General features: G+C 30.1%; 3 protein-coding genes across 10 annotated transcripts in view; all 3 read left to right on the top strand.

The window, feature by feature from the left end:
* Positions 1-10,341, top strand: part of LOC105840436 — a 56,601-nt gene extending 46,260 nt beyond the window's left edge. Inside the window, exons 1-4 of one of the 5 annotated variants that reach the window (XM_036285990.1) lie at positions 1,227-2,939; positions 3,084-8,989; positions 9,133-9,692; positions 9,810-10,341. In XM_036285990.1, the coding sequence (XP_036141883.1) occupies positions 8,320-8,989; positions 9,133-9,692; positions 9,810-9,917 (1,338 nt within the window). In that variant the 5' untranslated portion in view covers positions 1,227-2,939; positions 3,084-8,319 and the 3' untranslated portion in view covers positions 9,918-10,341. Of the gene's footprint in view, positions 1-1,220; positions 8,990-9,132; positions 9,693-9,809 lie in introns of those variants that run through there. The other 4 variants (XM_036285989.1, XM_036285992.1, XM_036285991.1 and 1 more) reach the window with 4 other exon arrangements.
* The window catches only part of LOC105836380 (octopamine receptor beta-3R), a 178,438-nt gene that overhangs the window by 126,413 nt on the left and 31,786 nt on the right, over positions 1-20,239 (top strand). The gene's annotated exons all lie outside the window — the stretch shown is intronic.
* On the top strand, positions 12,152-16,554 carry LOC105836379. The gene is made up of 3 exons (XM_012680368.3): positions 12,152-14,601; positions 14,744-15,306; positions 15,426-16,554. The coding sequence occupies exons 1-3, from the start codon at positions 13,926-13,928 to the stop codon at positions 15,555-15,557; spliced, it is 1,371 nt and encodes a 456-aa protein (XP_012535822.1). The 5' UTR covers positions 12,152-13,925; the 3' UTR covers positions 15,558-16,554.

Below are 20,239 nucleotides of genomic sequence, written 5' to 3'. Positions count from 1 at the left end.
AAATTTTACTAAAAAGTATAGTAAAATTCTTCGACATCACACATTATCCCACAACTACCCACAACAGATTTGAGGATAAATTTTAAGAGAAAATTCTCTATGTGCACAGTTCAGTCTTTTGATGTGCTGGATTTGTATGCTTGCACAACGAGATTTCGAAAAAATTCGAATAATTATTAGTTATTTCAACTGAATTGCAAAAACTTGGACCCGAGGCTATGTCAGAAATGATGTCAAAAGTTTTTGAATTTAATTACAGCATTGAAAAGCACTTACGGCTCGCGATTTTTCGAAATGAATAATATCCTTTTGAGTGATGTAAGTACATTACTTATCTACTGTATTGCAATTTATAGACGGCTCTTCTTAAATTGTAATGTAATATCTTTGGAAAAATTAAATAAGGTAAATTTATTTTTCAGTTAATGTAGGGGATCACGGGGTAATAGAAGCCATGAGGTAATGGGAATTTTGTAGCATATCCGAGTGAGTTTAAGCGCGTTTTGTTTAGTGCTGGAGAGACGTGAGAAAGAGACGGCTAATGCATTGCTTCACTCAATTGTCATTTGAGGCCTAAAGAGACTAGAACTAGTTTTTGTAGTCTGCCACTTTAATTTTCTTGGATCTTTACCGATAAAATATGCGTATTAAGAACATATATTACCACACTTTATTACTTATTATCATTAGATTGCACTTCAGTATATACTATATGTAAACAACTATTTGTCTTGAAACAATCATCCGTTTTTAATTGTTTTAATAAATTCCAATTAAAAATAGTCCATTCGGGGTAATGATAATCAGACGGCCCATGTCGACCTTTTATAACGTTCTTTTTTATTATAACTGTTTTTATTTTTTGTTAAAGATAGGAAACAAATCTAAAATAAAAAAAACATAAATGTAAAACTCTATCTACCTAGAGATAAATTCAGTTTTTTAGATAAAAATATCATTAACTAAAATTAAAATAATGATAATGGTAAAGAAAATATTTATATCTTTTGTGATGAAACAGGAAAATCAAATAAATTATGATATTGATGTATAATAGATCTTGTGGCATTGGGTTTACGCTAAATGCTCTGGATGCAATACATAATATGTGTACGGCTTTTGTCTTTTTTTGAAAGTTTACAAGTTTTTTATAATAATTAAAGTTTTCGTCAATAAAAGTATATTGTTTTGTGCCGCAAATTTTTAAATTTTGCATTTTTCTACAATAATTACAATTTTGTTTGTAAAAGTACAGATATTGATTATAAATTTTGCATTTTCTTATAACAATTAAAGTTTCTGTTTATAAAAATATATTGTTTTGTGCTATAATAAGGAAAAGAATATATTGTTGTATTTTAGGTTTATTTATTGGTTGTAATTATTCCATGTACCGACTGTCATTACTCCTTACCCTGGATAATGGAAGACAAAGCTGTTTTTTTTTTAATAAAAAAAACACATATTGAATAATTTTAAACAATTCTTGTGAATTCTATCAAGAAAATCAATTATTATAGTTTAAGAATCTCTTACGTTCAACCCTAATCCACATTACAAATAATTCAGTATTCTACACAAGGAATGTAGAACATTTCAGTACTTTTAAATGATTATTACGCGTATTTTGTTAAACATTTTGGCTCAAATAATTTTATAACATTCTTCAAACTTCTAAAAATAAGGTCTAAAAGTTACTTTTGGAACAATTAGAAATTTAAAACAGTGAAAATTAATGAATCTACAAAACTAGTCTAAAATTGAAACCAAAAATCAGTGAAGTTTATTCTATCCAACAGTATAGGATTAAAGTTAAATAAATATATAAGAATTACAATATTTTTTTTGGCTTTATTTTTAAGTGGCTCTCATTTAACTCTTTTCCCTGTTACTTCCATTTATTACAGCACACCTATGTACTTAAAAAATTTATCTTTTTAATTTTCTTAATTGTCTTGAATTATTAGATATTACCTGTCTTTGTTTTTGTATATACTTATTTGTAGATAGTAAGCTTAATTAATAATATTTTAAGTGCATTCAATTTATTAAAATTGCATTACGTTGGCATGCAATCTAATGTTATAAAATTGCAGAAGTAATACGTTGCTTTTTATTCTGTGTGATACATCAAAGAGGATGTATGTACAATTCGCGGTATTTTGTGTTTCCAGAAAGTTTTACTATTTTCCTCTAAAATATTCGGTATCGCGAACGTCAATATAATCAATAACTATACCTTGTGAAACGCGCCAATTAACAACAAAACCCGAAAATGGAAAAGAACCACATCCAAATAAAAGACAACTTGCCTTCGATAGAGCACATTTTACGTCCAATAACGTATACCTCCTGGCTTCTGGGTGCCGGTGTTGCACATCCGCGCAAATATCCAAAGATTATCTCGATAATTCTGTGTATAATTTACTTCGTCCTGTGTTTTATTGTTATGATATTCGAGATTAAACAGACTTTTGACATGTATAACTTAATCCAAAACATATACAGTATTGTATCCTTTATTCAAATGGGAAGTTATGTACCTGCGTATTATTGCATTTATCAAGCGATTGGGCAATACGACAAATGGCCGAAGCTAATGGATAAAATAAAAGAGTTTGATCAGAAGATTAGAAGGGAAATACTTATAAATGACAAGCCAGTGAAAATTGCGGAAGTATTAGCAATTCTAGTGACGTTTACTTGTTGTCCTTTGTGCATAATTGTGGACATCTTGTATTTTCCAAATACAAGTCTAAATGAAATTTTGTCTTTACTTGATTACTATAGGTTAAGCCAAACCCTCATCAATAGCTTCGTCTTTGACGTTGTTGTTTATGTGCTGTATCATAGATTACAAGCAATAAATAAATTGATTGGCCAATTTAATGAGTTCTCCGACGCGCTTAAGATTAGACGCATCCGAAAAATGCATAATGGTAAGCTACTATAAGTGGTTTTTTTTTTGTAATTGTAACTCAAGTATAAATACATGGTTCAAGATATAGTTTGATACTACTTATGAAAAGATTGTAATAATAGTGATATCAAAACGTAATCAAATTATAAATTTTGTTATGTAGATATTTGTGATCTTCTCATCATGGTAAATGACATTTATGGTTTTAATCTGCTCTTCTGTGCGGTAAACTGTCTCATTGGGGATCTAAGTAACCTATTAATAATCTACTTGGGAATTAGGACAAAAATAAATTTCTTTATGTGGACGCATATTACTTTTGTGATTCTGTACACCACGCAATTTGGTCTGATGTGCTGGAATTGCACGCTTGCGCGTCGAGAATTCGACAAAACTGGGATAATCATACATGCAATCGTACTGAATTCTAAACATATGAATTTTAAACTAAAAGGAAAGAGAAGTCAATCGAATCTAGAAATGCGAACCTCAGTGGAAGATCGAAACAGTTGGCAAAATTCTATTTGGGACAGCAGTCACTATTGGAACAACATCGTCGCAGAAAATTTTTTGCAACGTCGTCGTGCAGAAAATCTACGCAAAAACTTGAATTATCAACGTATTAGGAATGAGATAAATGATTTTTTTATTCAACTACAACATCGTCGAATAGTATTTACAGCTTATGATTTCTTCGATATAAACAATGTAGCGTTTAGTGGTGTAAGTACATTATTTATTAATTTTACTAAAATTTACATAAAATTAGTTACTTTTGAATTTGAATATAAATAATAGCTATTACACAAATAAATTAATTAAATTAAACTTATTTTTTAGTTCATTGGCGCAATCATCGTTTATATGACAATCTGTGTTCAATTTTTTAACAGTTGGATAAGTAATCGCCAGCTCTTATCATTGAAATAATAACAGAAAGAAGTGTATGTAATCATATGTAATCGCATGTAGATTTTTAAATAAATTTAAACAATCAATTCTTAAAGTACAGATTTTAAGGCATGTGTTCTATTAAAATGGTGTTTCATTTCTTCGCCCTCGATGCTGTTTTCGCGCTCTTCATACTGCATAAACAGAATTATGTGCTATGTGTCAGCTTATTACTACATTTATTACAGTATCAATAAGTAGTCGAAAAGGAAGAAGTATTCATAAAAAAGGGGCCAGTGGAAAACGGGGAAGCGATTCCTGATTATTACATCCTGTATTATTACTATACACATCCAGAGTACATTTTCGCGTCCATCTTGCTATTTACTACATATTAATTCAGTTGTTGATCAATACACACAGAAAAATATCATTTTACACATGCAAGAAAACTATTTACTCATTTTATTTTATTTTGTTCAAGTAATAGTATTTTTCAATAAAGAATGTTTTCTTAATATTAGTTTTAAGGTATACTTGTCACAAGTATTAGAAAATCTCAGCATTTTTTTACTTAAAATAAGAATTTATTTTTGTTTGAAGAAATTAATTCTTGTTTCAAGAATATTATAAAACTTGGTTGATTGAAGAATACTTTGTTGTACTCTACAAGTAAACCGAATATTTTTTGAAGTAAATATTCTTTTTTGAAGTATTGTACTAAGATTCTGAATATGTTTTAAATAAATGTCGTATTTGTGGCAAGTTTACCGTAGATTTGCGGATGCATTATTTGGTGTGCCATAAATCTGTACAAAATTAGATGAATCAGGGAACTTTAAAATCGTAAGTGTTTTGTTTAAAATCTTTAACAAATAATATTATTTTTATCTATAAGTACGTTGCAATAATATTGATATCATATAATAGAGAAGGTTGTAATATGGCCACCCATTTATATTTTATTTAATAACTTTGTTAATAATCAATGTTTTGAGTTGAAATTTTATAATTGTATTTATCAAAGTGTTGCTCATTAGATTTTCAATTTAAAGTTATAAAATATTTATTATGTTATATATTATTTATATATTATTTATACAAATGTAATGATGCTGCATAATGGGCCGAAGAGAAATAGGGAGGGTAATATGGCCACCACAAAAATAAATGTAAAAAAATTGGTTTTGTTTAAAAAGGTCACAGTATTTTGTTAGAAACAGGTATGTATATAAAATAAGTTGTTATATCAAAACAAGTGATTTTTATTCACATTTAATAAAAGTTATATAAAAATAACCTTATATCTAAAGAACCTTATTCATATAAAGAATTTAGAAAATTAACAGCCTTAAATTAAGTTTTTAACCAATATATCGAGGAATTTTGTCGATATGGAGATCACGAAAGTGGTCATATTACTAGCACATTTAGATGGCCATATTGACAACGTCCTATATCATCGTTTAATTTTGTATAACTCGAAATATATACTGCCGAATAAAGAGTTAAATAATAAGAAAGTACTCAAGTGTACATACATTTGGGTGATAATGCGGGTAAGTTTAAAAAGAATAAAGAAGTATGTGTAATTAAATGTTAAAATGTACCTCAAAAAATTTTCGAAATTCTTAAAAGTTAAAATGCCTTATAACAAATGTTCACTGTTGTGTTTTGTCATATTAGCATCATTATATAACAGTAGGCTACTAAACAAATGATATCATAAATAATTACTAGAATCCATCAACTAATAACGGAGATAATGTGGATGGCCATATTATCCGCACTGGCCATATTACCACCTTCTCCTCTATATATTAAAATTGTGAACTGTGTTATATACATTTGTGATCTCGTTATTTGTGCTAAACAATATTTATTTTTTTAATCTTTTCAATTTTTTTATTTTCTTCTTTGTTCAATGAAATCATTTTATCATAGTGATGAAAACCCTATTCAGAATTTACAGTAGAAAAAATTTTATGTTTACATCGGTATATAGTATTCTTGTGTTCTTTATGTTACACACGGAGAGAATTTTCTCTTAAAATTTATCTTTAAGATCTAATTGTGGAAGAATGTGTAATCTCAAGGAATTTTGCTATACTCTTTAGTAAAATTTATTATAAATATAATAAAATTTACTAAAAGTATAATTAAATTTACTAAAAGTATGGTAAATTTTACTAAAAAGTATAGTAAAATTCCTCGACATCACACATTATCCCACAACTACCAGATTTGAAGATAAATTTTAAGAGAAAATTTTCTACGTGCACAGTTCAGTTTTTTGATGTGCTGGATTTGTATGCTTATACAAAAAGATTCTGAAAAAATTAGAACAATTATTAGTCATTTCAACTGAATTGCGAAAACCTGGACTCGAAAACTGAGGCTATGTCAGAAATGACGACAGTTTTTTATTCAATTACAGCATTGAAAAGTATTTACGGCTCACAATTTCTTCGAAATGAAAAATATCCTTCTCAGTGATGTGAGTACATTATTTATCTACTTTATAGAGCAATTTATAGAGAGCTATTCTTGAATTGTAATGTAATATCTTTGGGGGGAAAAATTAAATAAGGTAAATTTATTTTTCAGTTAATGTAGGCCCTACATTGTAGGGGATCACGGGGTGATAGAAGCCATGAGATAATGGGAATTTTGTAGTTATACGCATATCCGAGTGAGTTTGCGCGCGTTTTGTTCAGTGCTGGAGAGACATGAGAAAGAGATGGCTAATGCGTTGCATCGCTCAATTGTCATTTGACTCCAAAAAGACTAAGACTAGTTTTTGTGCTCTGCCACTTTAATTTTCGTGGATTTTTACTGATAAAATATGAGTAAGGACACATATTACCACACTTTGTTACTCATTATTATTAGATTGCACTTCGGTATATATATGTAAACAACTATTTGTCTTGAAACGATTACCCGTTTTTAATTGTTTCAATAAATTCAATTAAAAATAGTTTGTTCGAGGTAATGATAATTAGACAACCCATGTCGACCTTTTATAATGTTCTTTTCTATTATGACTTTTTTAATTTTTTGTTAAAGATAGGAAACAAATTTAAAATAAGAAAAAAATATAAATGTAAAAATCTATCTACCTAGAGATAAATTCAGTTTTTAAAATAAAAAAAAATATTAGATAAAACAAAAATAATGATAATGGTAATGAAAATATTTATATCTTTGGTGCTGAAACAGCGAAATCAAATGAATTATGATATGATGCAGATCCTGTGGCATTGGGTTTACGCAAAATGCTCTGGATGCAATTCATAATATATGTACAACTTTTGTCATCAGTATTAAAATGGCTGACTTTTTTGAAAGTTTACATGTTTTTTATAATAATTAAAGTTTTTGTCAATAAAAGTATATTGTTTTGTGCCGCAAAATGGGTAAATTTTTAGATTTTGCATTTTTCTACAATAATTACAATTTTGTTTGTAAAAGTACATATATTAATTTTAAATTTTGCATTTTCTTATAACAATTAAAGTTTTTGTTTATAAAAATATATTGTTTTGTGCTATAATAAGGAAAAGAATATATTGTTGTATTTTAGGTTTATTTAGTGATGGTTGTAATTACCCCGTGTACTGACTGTCATTATCCCGTACGCTGAATAATGGAAGCCAAATCTCTTTTCTTTTTAACAAAAAAAAAACAAAAAAAAACATATTGAATAATTTTTAACAATTCTTGTGAATTCTATCAAGAAGAACAATTATATTATAGTTTAAGAATCCCTTATGTTTAACCCTAATCCACATTAGAAATAATTCAGTATTCCGCACAAGGGTTGTAATACGTCGCAGTCTTTTTAAATGAATATTACTCGTATATTATTAAACATTTTGGCTCAAAAAAATTTTATAATATTCTTTAAACTTTTAAAAATAAAGTCCAAAAGTTACTTTTAGGGCAATTTAAAATTTAAAACAGTGAAAATTAATAAATCTACAAAACTAGTCTAAAACTGAAGCCAAAAATCAGTGGGGTTTATTCTATCCCACAGTATGGGATTAGAATTAAATAAATATATAAAAATTATTTTTTTTTTGGCTTTATCCTTAAGTGGCTTCTATTCAATCCTTTCCTCTATTACTTCCATTTATTACAGCACACCTGCGTACTTAAAAAATTTATCTTTTTAATTTTTTTAATTGTCTTGAATTATTAGATATTATCTGTCCTTGTTTTTGTATAAGTTTATTTGTAGATAGTAAGCTTAATAATTTTTTAAATGCATTTAATTTATTAAAATGACATTACGCTGGCATGCAATCTAATGTTATAAAATTGCAGAAGTAATACGTTGGTTTCTATTCTGCGTGATACATCAAGGAGGATGTATGTACAATTCGCAGTATTTTGTGTTTCCAGAAAGCTTCACTATTTTCCTCTAAAATATTCTGTATAGCGAACATCAATATAATCAATAACTATATCTTGTGAAACGCGCCAATTAACAACAAAACCCGAAAATGGAGAAAAACCACATCCAAATGAAGGACAACTTGCCTTCGATAGAGCACATTTTACGTCCAATAACGTATACCTCCTGGCTTCTGGGTGCCGGTGTTGCACATCCGCGCAAATATCCAAAGATTATCTCGATAATTCTGTGTATAATTTTTTTTGTCTTGTGTTTTATTGCCATGATATTCGAGATGATTGAGCTTCTTAACATATATAACGTCATCCAAAACATATACAGTATTTTAATTTTTATTCAAATGGGAAGTTATGTACTTGCGTATTATTGCATTTATCAAGTGATTGGGCAATACGACAAATGGCCGAAGCTAATGGATAAAATAAAAGAGTTTGATCAGAAGATTAGAAGAGAAATACCTATAAATGACGGGCCAATAAAAATCGCAGAAACGCTAGCGATTCTGGTGACGTTTATTTGTTGTCCTTTGTGCATAATTGTGGACATCTTGTATGATTATTTTAGAAATCCAAATCTAATCAAAATTTCGTTATTAATTGATTTCTATAAGTTAGGCCAATCCCTCATCAACAGCTTCGTTTTTGACGTTGTTGTTTATGTGCTGTATTATAGATTACAAGCGATAAATAACTTGATTGGCCAATTGAATGAGTTATCCGACGCGCTTAAAATTAGACGCATCCGAGAAATGCATAATGGTAAGCTATTATAAATATATATTTTTTATTACCGTAACTCGAGTCTAAATGTATGATTCAAGATACAGTTTGATACTACTTACGGAAAGATTTTAACAATAATGATATCAAAACGTAGTCAAATTGTAAATTTTGTTATGCAGGTATTTGTGATCTTTTCATCATGGTAAATGACATTTATGGTTTTAATCTACTCCTCTGTTCGATAAACTGTCTCATTGGGGCTCTAATAAATCTATCAGCAATCTATTTGGAAATTAGGATAGAAATGAACCTCTTTATGTGGATGCATATTACTTTTTTGATTCTGTACACCACGCAATTTGGTCTGATGTGCTGGAATTGCACGCTTGCGCGTCGAGAATTTGACAAGACTGGGATAATCATACATGCAATTCTACTGAATTCCAAACATATGAATCTTAAACTAAAAGAAAAGAGAAGTCAATCAAATCTAGAAATGCAAACTTCAGTGGTAGATCGGAACAATTGGCAAAATTCTATTTGGGACAGCAGTCACTATTGGAACGACATCGTCGCAGAAAATTTTTTGCAACGTTGTCGTGCAGAAAATCTACGCAAAAACTTGAATTATCAACGTATTAGGAATGAGATAAATGATTTTTTGATTCAACTACAACATCGTCGAATAGTATTTACGGCCTATGATTTCTTCGAAATAAACAATGGAGCGTTTTGTGGTGTGAGTACACATTAATTATTAATTTTATTGCAATTTACATAAAATTAGCTACTCTGAATTGCAGTATAAATAATAGCTATTACGCGAATAATTAATTAAATTAAACTTATTTTTCAGTTCTTTGGCGTAATCATCGTTTATATGACAACCGGTATTCAATTTTTTAATAGTTGGACAATTAATAGCGAACTTGGTCGCCAAGTTTATTCACGGTGGAAAGAATAACAGGAAGGAGTGTTAGAGCGAGAGGAATATTGCAAACTGCGAGAGACGAAGAAAGAACCTGATTGGCTGCCCTATTCTGAAACCCTGTGACATCAAACACATGTTCTAAGGCTCTAACGATAATCGTATTGTATATATTCACATTTAAAATAACACATATACATACACACATACACACAATATACTAATTAATGAGAGTATTTTTTTCTTAATCAAAATTACTAAGAAATAATACATAGTTACATACACTAAAAACATACCCCAATAAAACAGTGTGTAAAATCCACGTTGTTTTCACGTGGAATCCATTTTTCTATGGATTCTACGTGGATTCGACGTAGATTTTATGTACTGTTTTATTGGTATAGTATATATCCATACATAAATTCTGCAAAAGAATTACCTAGAATAAAAATTTTTCTAGAATATATTTAAACAGTACAGTCAGTTACTGAGTCAGTGCACGCAAGTGCATGTCATTCTGTTGGTACTGCTATCTTATCTGCCTTTATCTATATTTAAATTTTTAGACTTGATTGTGAAGTCTCGCACCTGCACTCCCCTTCCGCTGCCAATACCCATCGCCAATACACTGCTGCCTGTTATTTTTTCCTCTATGCCTGCACTAGTATATGTATACACTGAGTGTCAATTTTCGTAGTGCAATGTGTTCGATCGACGTTTGTTTGTTTTGGACTTAATGTTGCACTCGTGCGGTTTAATGCAACACGAGTTTAGTGCCAGCGTAAGGCGACCGAATTTACTATAAATAATAACGTATCGCAACTTTTTTGTGGGAGATACACTAAGCTGTTGCTAATGTGTTGCAATATTTGCAATTTAATTAAGTAGTTAATGTTGCGTCGATAATCACGCACTTCCAATAATATAACAATATTCAATATATTAACATAAAAATATATTAACCACGAGGCGTCGGACGATCGTTCTCGCAAACGAATAGACATGCATGGGCAAGTCATACGATACACACGTGTTCCGTGACGTCATCTTCCGGTGACGTCACGAGAGCATACCAAAATTTTCTAGAAACCCTTCTTAAAGGTATATAAAGGGCGATCGTTGGGACAATCAAAATATCCAAGCAGGTATCATAAAAGTATCGTACGGTGAGCTCAACGTGCAGCTTACGAAAGTCGAGAACGCGCAGTGCCCGTGCATAAGGTGATCTAGGAGCCGGGTTTCAGAAACTTTGTCACCACGTGGCCATAACGACGATGCATTCAATCGGTTATTTCGAACATTGTACATAATCGGGAAGTGAACGCGCTCCCGCATGCGAACAAATATATATAAAACGTGTGCAAACAAACTTAAATAAACTATCATTTTGTGACGCGAAACCACGGAGTGAAGAGTAATTTCATCGCTCCGACAAAACAGTTAATGTATCGCAATGTTTGCAATTTAAAGCATCAAAATCGTAAATGTTGTATGTCGTCTTTTATTTTTACGTGGAATATAAAGGAGAATACATGACTCGCACTTGTGGTGTCGTGGTGTGTGCGTGCGTGCGCGCGCGCGCGCGCGCGCGCGCGCGCGCGTGTGTGTGTGTGTGTGTGTGTGTGTGTGTGTGTGTGTGTGTGTGTGTGGTCATAGTTTCTTACTTTCAGGAAACTACTATTATTTTTTAAATACTTTTTGTTGAGGAAACTTTATATAATAGCGTTCATGTTGTTTGCAAAATGCGGTCGATTAGGAAGAAAATAGGAAGCAAAATGTGTCAATGGAAGATAATTTGTCATTAATAAAGAATATATTACGTCCAATGTTATATATAATATTTACTGGACAGAGATAGCACACTGACGAAAATGTTCTAAGGCTCTAACGATAATCATGTTGTATATATTTACATTTATGATAATACACGCACATACATACATACGTATACACAATATATTGTACTCACTATACTATACACACAATTTACTAATTCATGAGAGTATTTTTTTCTTAATCAGAATTACTAAGAAATAATACATATAATAGTTACATGTACTAAAAACATATTATGTATACTCATACATATAAATTCTGCAAAAGAATTACCTAAGAATACAAATTCTAGAAATTTGATTAAAAATTTTAAATTAGAGAATTTTTAATGCAGCTTTTAAATAAATGTTGTTATACCTTTTACGCTTTTTAATTATATACAAAAAAGTCACTCAAATTACTATAAACAATAAATTTCAGAATTTATTTAAAAAAATAATATGAATTAAATAGAATATAATTTTATCCGAAATAATGGGGCCAACTGTTCCAACTTCTTGATAGAAACTTACTTAACCAAATAAACATGTATCTATTTTTATCTTTCTTTCTAAATAAATAAGGGCAGGTGATAATAGATACTTTGCATGTATCTTCCCAAATAAATTTGAATAATCGGTTCTTAAAGTACAGATTCTAAAGCATGTGTTCTGTTAAAATGGTTAGTTTGTGTGTTTGATTTCTTTGCTTCGCGCTTTTGGTAACGATATGTTTAAATCTCGTAGGTACATACTGCATGAACAGAATGATGTGCTACGTGTCAGCATATTACTACATTTATTACAGTATCAGGCAGTATAATAAAAGTAGTCAAAAATAATAGATAGAATAAATAAGTTTAATAAGAAAGAAAGAAGTCTTATTCATGAAAGACGAGCCAGTGAAAACGTCCGAAAACGTCTTTCGTCCTGATTATTACATCCTGTATTATTGCTATACACAGAATACATTTTCGCGACCCACTTGTTATTTTATCATATATTAATTCAGTTGTTGATCAATAGCTTCATTTTTGATGTTATTGTGAATGTGCTGTACTACAAATTTTATTTGATAAATAATCTGATCGGTCAAATAAATGCATTATAATTAAGTGCATAGATCGCACTTTACAAAGTTAGATGTATCAGAAAGCTCCATAATCGTAAGGTTTTTGTTTAAAATCCTTGACAAATAATATTATTTACATCTATGAATACATTGTGATGATATTGTTATCAAGATAATATATATTAAAATTGAGAACTATGTTATACACTATACAGGTATTTGTGCTCTCGTTATTCGTGCCAAATGATATTTATCTTTTTAATCTTTTCGATCTTTTGATTGATTTTTTATCTTCTCCTCTGTCTAATGAATTGTTTCATCGTGATTGTAGAAACCCCTATTCAAAATTCACAGTATTGTAGAAGAAATTTTATACTTACATCAATATATGGTATTCTTTGTGTTCTTTATGTTACACAAACATTTTATGTTCTTTGTGACATACTGGGTTTATACGCTTGCACGATAAGAATTCGAGAAAATTAGAATCATTACGCATTTGCATCAAATTGTAAAAACCTGGACCGGGATATGTCAGAAATGACCTCAAAGATTTTTCAATTCAATTACAACAGCATTGAAAAGTATTTACGACTCGCAATTTTTTTTTAAATGAACAACATTCTTTTGAGTGATGTGAATACATAATTTATTTACCTTATTACAATTTACAGAGAGCTCTTCTCGAATTATAATGTAAGTTATATTTTTAGAAAAATTAAATAATGTAAATTTATTTTTCAGTTAATATATTGGTTTCATTTATTACAGCACACCTATTTACTTAAGATTAAAAATTAATTTATTTCTTTAATTTTCTTAATTGCTTTATATTATTAGATATTAATACCTGTCCTTGTTTTTGTATAAGTTTATTTGAAGATACTAAGCTTAATTAATAATTTTTTTAATGCATTTCATTTATTAAAATGGCATTACGCTGGCATGCAATCCAATGTTATAAAATACCCGAAGTAGTATGTTGGTTTCTATTTTGCGTGATACACCAAGAAGGATTACAACTCGCGCGCTTGTCAGAGTATTTTGTGTGTTTCCAGAAAGTTTTACTATTTTCCTTCAAAATAGTCTGTATCGCGAACGTCAATATAATCAATATACTTACTTGTGAAACGTGTCGATTAACAATAAGTGTTGAAAATGGAGAAGATTCACATCCACATGAAAGACAACTTACCTTTGATAGACCACATCTTACGTCCAATATCATATACCTCGTGGCTTCTGGGTGCCGGTGTTGCACATCCGCGCAAATACTCTAAGATTGTCACGATAATCGTACATATAATTTATTTGGTTCTGTGTATTATTGGCATAATATTAGAGATAAAATTTGTAATGTATGATATGGATATCTTCAGAAGCATATACTCCTTTTTAATCTGTAGTTGTTTTATGATAAATTATGGATCTACATATTACCGCATTTATCAAGTGATTAGGCAATACGATAAGTGGTCGGAGCTAATGGATAAAATAAAGAAGTTCGATCAGAAAATTAGAAAGGAAATACTTATAAATGACAAGCCAGTGAAAATTGCGGAAGTATTAGCAATTCTAGTGACGTTTACTTGTTGTCCTTTGTGCATAATTGTGAATATCTTGTATTATTATTTTACATATTCAAATCCGATAAACGGGATTGACAAAATATTTTATTACTACATGTTGGCCCAATCTCTCATCAATGGCTTTGTCTTTGATATTGTTGTCTATGTGCTGTATTATAGATTACAAGCAATAAATGAATTGATTGGCCAATTGAATGAGCTATCTGACGCGTTTAAGATTAGACGCATCCGAAAAATGCATAATGGTAAGCAAAATATAATTTTCATGTTATTATAACTCGAGTATAAATGTACGATTCAAGATACAGTTTAGTACTACTTATGAAAAGATTGTAATAATATTTAGTAATATCAAAACGTAGACAAATCGTAAATTCTGATATGCAGGTGTTTGTGATCTTGTCATCATGGTAAATGACATTTATGGTTTTAATCTTCTTATCTGCTCGGTGAACTGTTTCACTATGGTTCTATCTCAACTAGCCATAATCTACTTGGTAGTTACAAAAATAATCACACCTTCATTGATGTATTATGTTGAACTTATTACTTCTTTGATTCTGTACACCATGCAATTTGGTCTGATGTGTTGGAATTGCACGCTTGTGCGTCGAGAATTCCACAAAACTGGCATAATTATGTACGACATTGTGCTAAATTTCAAACATACAAATCTTGAATTAAAAGAGAGGAGGAGTCAATCAAATCCAGAAATGCGACTATCAGTGGAAGGTCCGAATAGTTGGCAAAATTCTGTTTGGAACAGTAGTCACTATCTGAACAACATCGCCGCAAAAAATTTGCAACATCATGCAGAAAATCTATCCAAAAACTTGAATTGTGAACGTATTAGAAACGAGATGAATGATTTTTTGAATCAACTACAACATAGTCGAGTAGTATTTACAGCCTATGATTTCTTCGAAATAAACAATGCACTGTTTAGTGGTGTAAGTACATAATATTTTATTTTATTTTTTCGATTTATATGAATTTAATTACTTTTAAATTGTAATATAAATAAGAGCTAGTACGCAAATCAATTAATTAAATTAAAATTATTTTTCAGTTTATTGGCGTAATCATCGTTTATTTGACAATCTGTACTCAATTTTTTCTAGATATGAAAGCATCTGAAAATATTAATAAGATATTGCAACATGTTTTGCAGGAGATACAGCGAGTTGTAACTGATGTGTAGCAATGTCTGCAATTTAATGTATCTAAATCGGAAATGTAGTAGGTTGTCTTTTATTTTTACGTGCATGGAATATAAAAAAGAATTCATGACGCGCGCTTGTCAAAGTGTTTCAGAAAACTTCACAGGGACATAAAATTGGTTGAGTTAGAGTTAGGAAAAATTCCGGAGTGGAGGTGCAGGGAGGGGTGCTTTGCCCCCCTCCCTCCGCCCACACGTTTCCTTTTGCACCTTCCCATGTGTGTGTGTGTGTGTGTGTGTGTGTGTGTGTGTGTGTGTGTGTGTGTGTGTGTTGTACTTTGTTAAACGTAATATTTACCGTTTTTTGTTATTTTTCATAACAATTATTTTTCATAACATCTTAGAAAATGCAAGCAATCCCCCAAAAACAGTTTTAGATTTAGGCAGCAAAAATATATACGACTCTACTACCTTTTAATTGATTTCTCGTATAGGCCCTAATTGTACATATTTACCAAAATGGCCGAAAAAATTAGTAAGTTACATATTTTTCGGACTCCCCTAATTGATTATCACTATTAGTCATAACAAAAATTTTTACAAAGAAACCTGCAAAAAAACTTCAAAATTGGGGAAAGCCATGATTCTAAACATTTACCTAAATTTTGATTACATCTTTTATGTTTTTTAATTATATGTATACAAAAAAGTCACTTAAGTTACTATATAAACAATAAATTTCAGAATGCATTAAAAGAAATAATATGAATTAAATAGAATATAATTTTATTCAAAATAATACGGCCGATTGTTCTAACTTCTTGATAAACTTAACTTACCAACTATCATGTATCTATTTTTACCATTTTTTCTAAATAAATAAAGGCAGATGATAATAGATACTTCGCATGTAGCTTCCTAAATAAATTAGAATAATCGATTCTTGAAGTATAGAATATAAATTCTATGTAACCCAACGCCAATCTGAATATTATATTTATTACACAATTTAAGTAGAAATAGGCCATATTTAATAATTAATTGTCAACATTTTATATTATTAACAATAAAAAAAACGATAAAAAAATAATTATGTTAAGAAAAAAAAACATAGAATTTAAATAAAGTTGGTTAATGTAAAAATAAAATTTCAAAAATTTTTTTAGTTTCTATAAAATACCACGAAATACCCTGAAAGGTCTAAATTTTCTCAATTTTTCCTGATAATACACATTCTGGATAATCACAGTTAAAAATGTATAGCATTACAAATTAATAAGATTTCACTGATTTTATGTTTAGAGGGTTAAAGATAATAATTTGATCTTTTTATTACACAAATATACACAGTTTTAAATAATATAAAATAATATACAGAAAATTTTAAATTGTTGTTTAAAAATAAAATTAAACATATAAAGTTTTATCTTGGGACAGACGAAAAGATTCATTGAACAAAAGGTAAAATCAATTTCCGTGATACGAAGTACGGACACGGCACGTGTCACCACCAGTTTAGGATTCTACTGTGAAAAGTGGACAGTATCGGAAAAACGACAGTATTCTAACTGGCCAGTCACATACACAATCACAGAACAGATAACGAATGTAAATTGCGACGCCATGTGTTCAAGTCAGCTTCCATCTTACATCTTCAGAAAAATAATTTCAAGGATTTTTTTTTAAACATGGTCTAATCCATTTATAGGTGTATTTTCAAATAATTAAAAAATTACCGTACACCATACAAACATATGTAGCTTCTTTCAAATTTTAATCATGTGCCGATTACTTTTGGATATTTACATTTTTAAAATAATTATTATACATATTTTTATGCATTGCTAAATTTAGTTTTTACTTCAATATTTATTTTTATTTATTTTTAAAAGTCTATTTCAATTTTTTTAATTTTGACTTAGTTTTACTTTTTCAATTTAGCTGTATTCTTATGGATGTTGAAAATCCATAAGACAGGCAAAGTACGATGGTGTCCAATTAAACTTTGTTGGAGAACAAAAAATCGTTTCAACTTTCGAGAAATATTAAGAGATCATATGCACGTGTGTGTTTCCTAAATATTACGTTTTTGAGGATCTTGAACTCAAAAAGAGGAATTCAGTCATGATATAGATATACAACTCGAATTGACCTGTCGTAAATAACGCTTGTGACATAATTTCGCTCAAAGTTTCTCTCACAGTCACGCGGTGTGCGTAGTTCCGAAGGATCAAGAAAACTTCTCGCTCTCTACGGTCGTCGGAATAAGATCGGAACTTCTTACTTACTACGCAGATGTACTTAAGTTCCTTGCAGAGGGTAAAAAGTTAGAACGAGGTGGCAATTCGAAAAGAGTCGGCGTAATCTCCGTTCTCGTCGATCAAAGTGAACCCTCACTTACCGCTTTTCTGTAATGTAAACGACTTTTTCTTAGGTCGAAATTTGCTTTAGGTTGTCCCCAACGAATCAATTCAAATCTCAGATTTCTATGGCATCGATCTATTAAGATTTGAATTTGTGTGTTAAATACCTCATTAAATTCGAACGCGAGAATCTCGACGCGAGGGGACCTTGAAGAAACACACGAAACTGGCTCACCCGTCCGTCGTTGCGTGTGCGGTCGCTCCTGCTTTTCGCGTGATCGCCGCCTTTCGAGCGGCGCGCGCCCTCGAGGAGGAAGCGATACCCTCGAAGAGGCGATTTCGAGAAAACGAGAGCGTGTAGTTAAAGCAAAATCGCGCGCGAATTACGAAGGGAAACACGTGCGCGGCCTCGGTGCTTTCGCGCGAAGGCCGCTCGTCATTATTACGTGCCCCGCGAGCCAATCGATCTCACGCATACGAACTCGAATAGTGGTAAGAAAACGATTTTACCTCTCTCTCTCTCTCTTTTATCTCTACTCTTCTCTCTCTCTCTCTCTTTCTCTCTCTCTTTCACAATTTTTAATTTATAATTATACTAACGGTTGCTGATTAAATTTTTTGCACTCTCATAACACATATATTATACAACATACAAAATATACTAATAATTTGTTAGAGCTTACTATGAACTTGATATATAACTTTAATATATGAGTTTTTTCCAGTATTAATAAAAGAAAATCGCCAATATTGATATAAGTCTTTTAAAGGGAAGATCTTCTTACTTTTTGGAAATTAAACACTGCTTTATTAATATTGGTACATAGAAACATGATCTGTTTAGAAATTAAAGAAGTAAAAATCTTTAATTTATAAATTCATGTTTTTTGTATATAAAATTTACTAGAAATAAGTTCATTAAAAGCAAGAATAAAATTTATACCACTTTTACTTGCAAATTCCATGGTTTAAATAATAGCGAATATATTATTAATAATATTAGATTATTTTACGTTTTTGTTGCGTTCTGCATAAAACCGTTTTATTTATGTTTCTCTTTTTTTTAATTTTTTTTCATAATGCGGTTTTAAAAATAAAATTGGGATGCTTAAACTGGCGGATCAGTCTCAATAAAGTAGATATAAAATTGTAAAAACCATGCAGGACATAGAATAAGACGTCAATATTAGGAAATCTCTATCTATTAAATTAATAACCTAATCTAATTTATATATTTTTTTCTATTGTACTATACACATATTGTATTTTTGCGGAACAGCATAATTTGTCTAAATCGAAGACTTTGTCTAAAGAGACGTTTTACATCAAAGTGAAAGGCTTCTTAGAATCCTTATGTATGTACATTTACTTGTAATTATTTTGTACAGATGACTTATGTTAAAAAAAGAGAAAAAAAAATATAGCATTTAATTTTTGCATTCATTTTTGACGCTTATTTTATCAGACGCTTATTTTCGTTTATCTTATGAAAAATTTTATTGTCACAAAATTTAAAACTGCTATATTATTTGACACTTTCGTTTATATTTATGTTTTCAAAGCTTTATGTCTTTTAATTTTTGTTTAAGAAATACAATCCAAAATCAAAGTAATGTGTGTCGACATCGACGATTCTCCTCTATGACAACAATCTTATTCTTTTTTAGATAATCGATTTACTACGATCTATATATATATATATATATATATATAATATATACATTTGATGGACGAAACGTTTTATTGATGGAATAATAAATATTTTATATAATTATTTATGTCCTTGTGTGCTTCTAGATTTAAATAGATAGACTTAAATTTTCTTTCTCAACTACTTTTATTCGCCGGTACGGTGATATGAGAGTTGCGAAATATGGCATCGATTGAGGCGGAATTGTTAGCGAGCGTGTGCGGTTATTGAGATGAATTAGTATAATACGCCGCTAAGGTTGCAACAATAAAACGTCATTTCTTTTCTCGAGATCTCGGATCAAGGTTTCCTCAATCATCATACTTCTGCGCATTCACTACACAAGTAATTTAATAAAAATTTCTACTTTTTATATTAAATTTTTCAAACGATATTCCTTTCTTTTATTTCTCTATCTGCTCTAAAGAACTTAACTTTATTAGAGAGTTATTTTTTTTGTATCTGGAACTATATTTATATCGAAAGCAATTGACTATTGTCATTTGTGGTAAAAATAGACGTAAAATATGTTTGCGGTAAAAATAACTCACAAACTATTCCTTTCGTAGACCGTCTTCTTTCTACATTATAATTAGCATCGGCGACTGCACCCTTCACTTATTGTCTCATGTTACGTCGTGTATGCAAATATTTATACGGCGCAGACAATG

The sequence above is a fragment of the Monomorium pharaonis genome, chromosome 4 (genome assembly GCF_013373865.1).
Source record: "Monomorium pharaonis isolate MP-MQ-018 chromosome 4, ASM1337386v2, whole genome shotgun sequence".
NCBI lineage: Eukaryota > Metazoa > Arthropoda > Insecta > Hymenoptera > Formicidae > Monomorium > Monomorium pharaonis.
This window is presented reverse-complemented; position numbering and strand designations above follow the sequence as displayed.

Bases quoted from the DNA above. Each gene is read 5' to 3' on its own strand.
- LOC105836379 (XM_012680368.3), top strand. From the start codon at position 13,926: ATGGAGAAGATTCACATCCACATGAAAGACAACTTACCTTTGATAGAC. The intron at 14,602-14,743 runs GTAAGCAAAATA...TCTGATATGCAG, and splicing joins CATCCGAAAAATGCATAATG to GTGTTTGTGATCTTGTCATC. The intron at 15,307-15,425 runs GTAAGTACATAA...ATTATTTTTCAG, and splicing joins ACAATGCACTGTTTAGTGGT to TTTATTGGCGTAATCATCGT.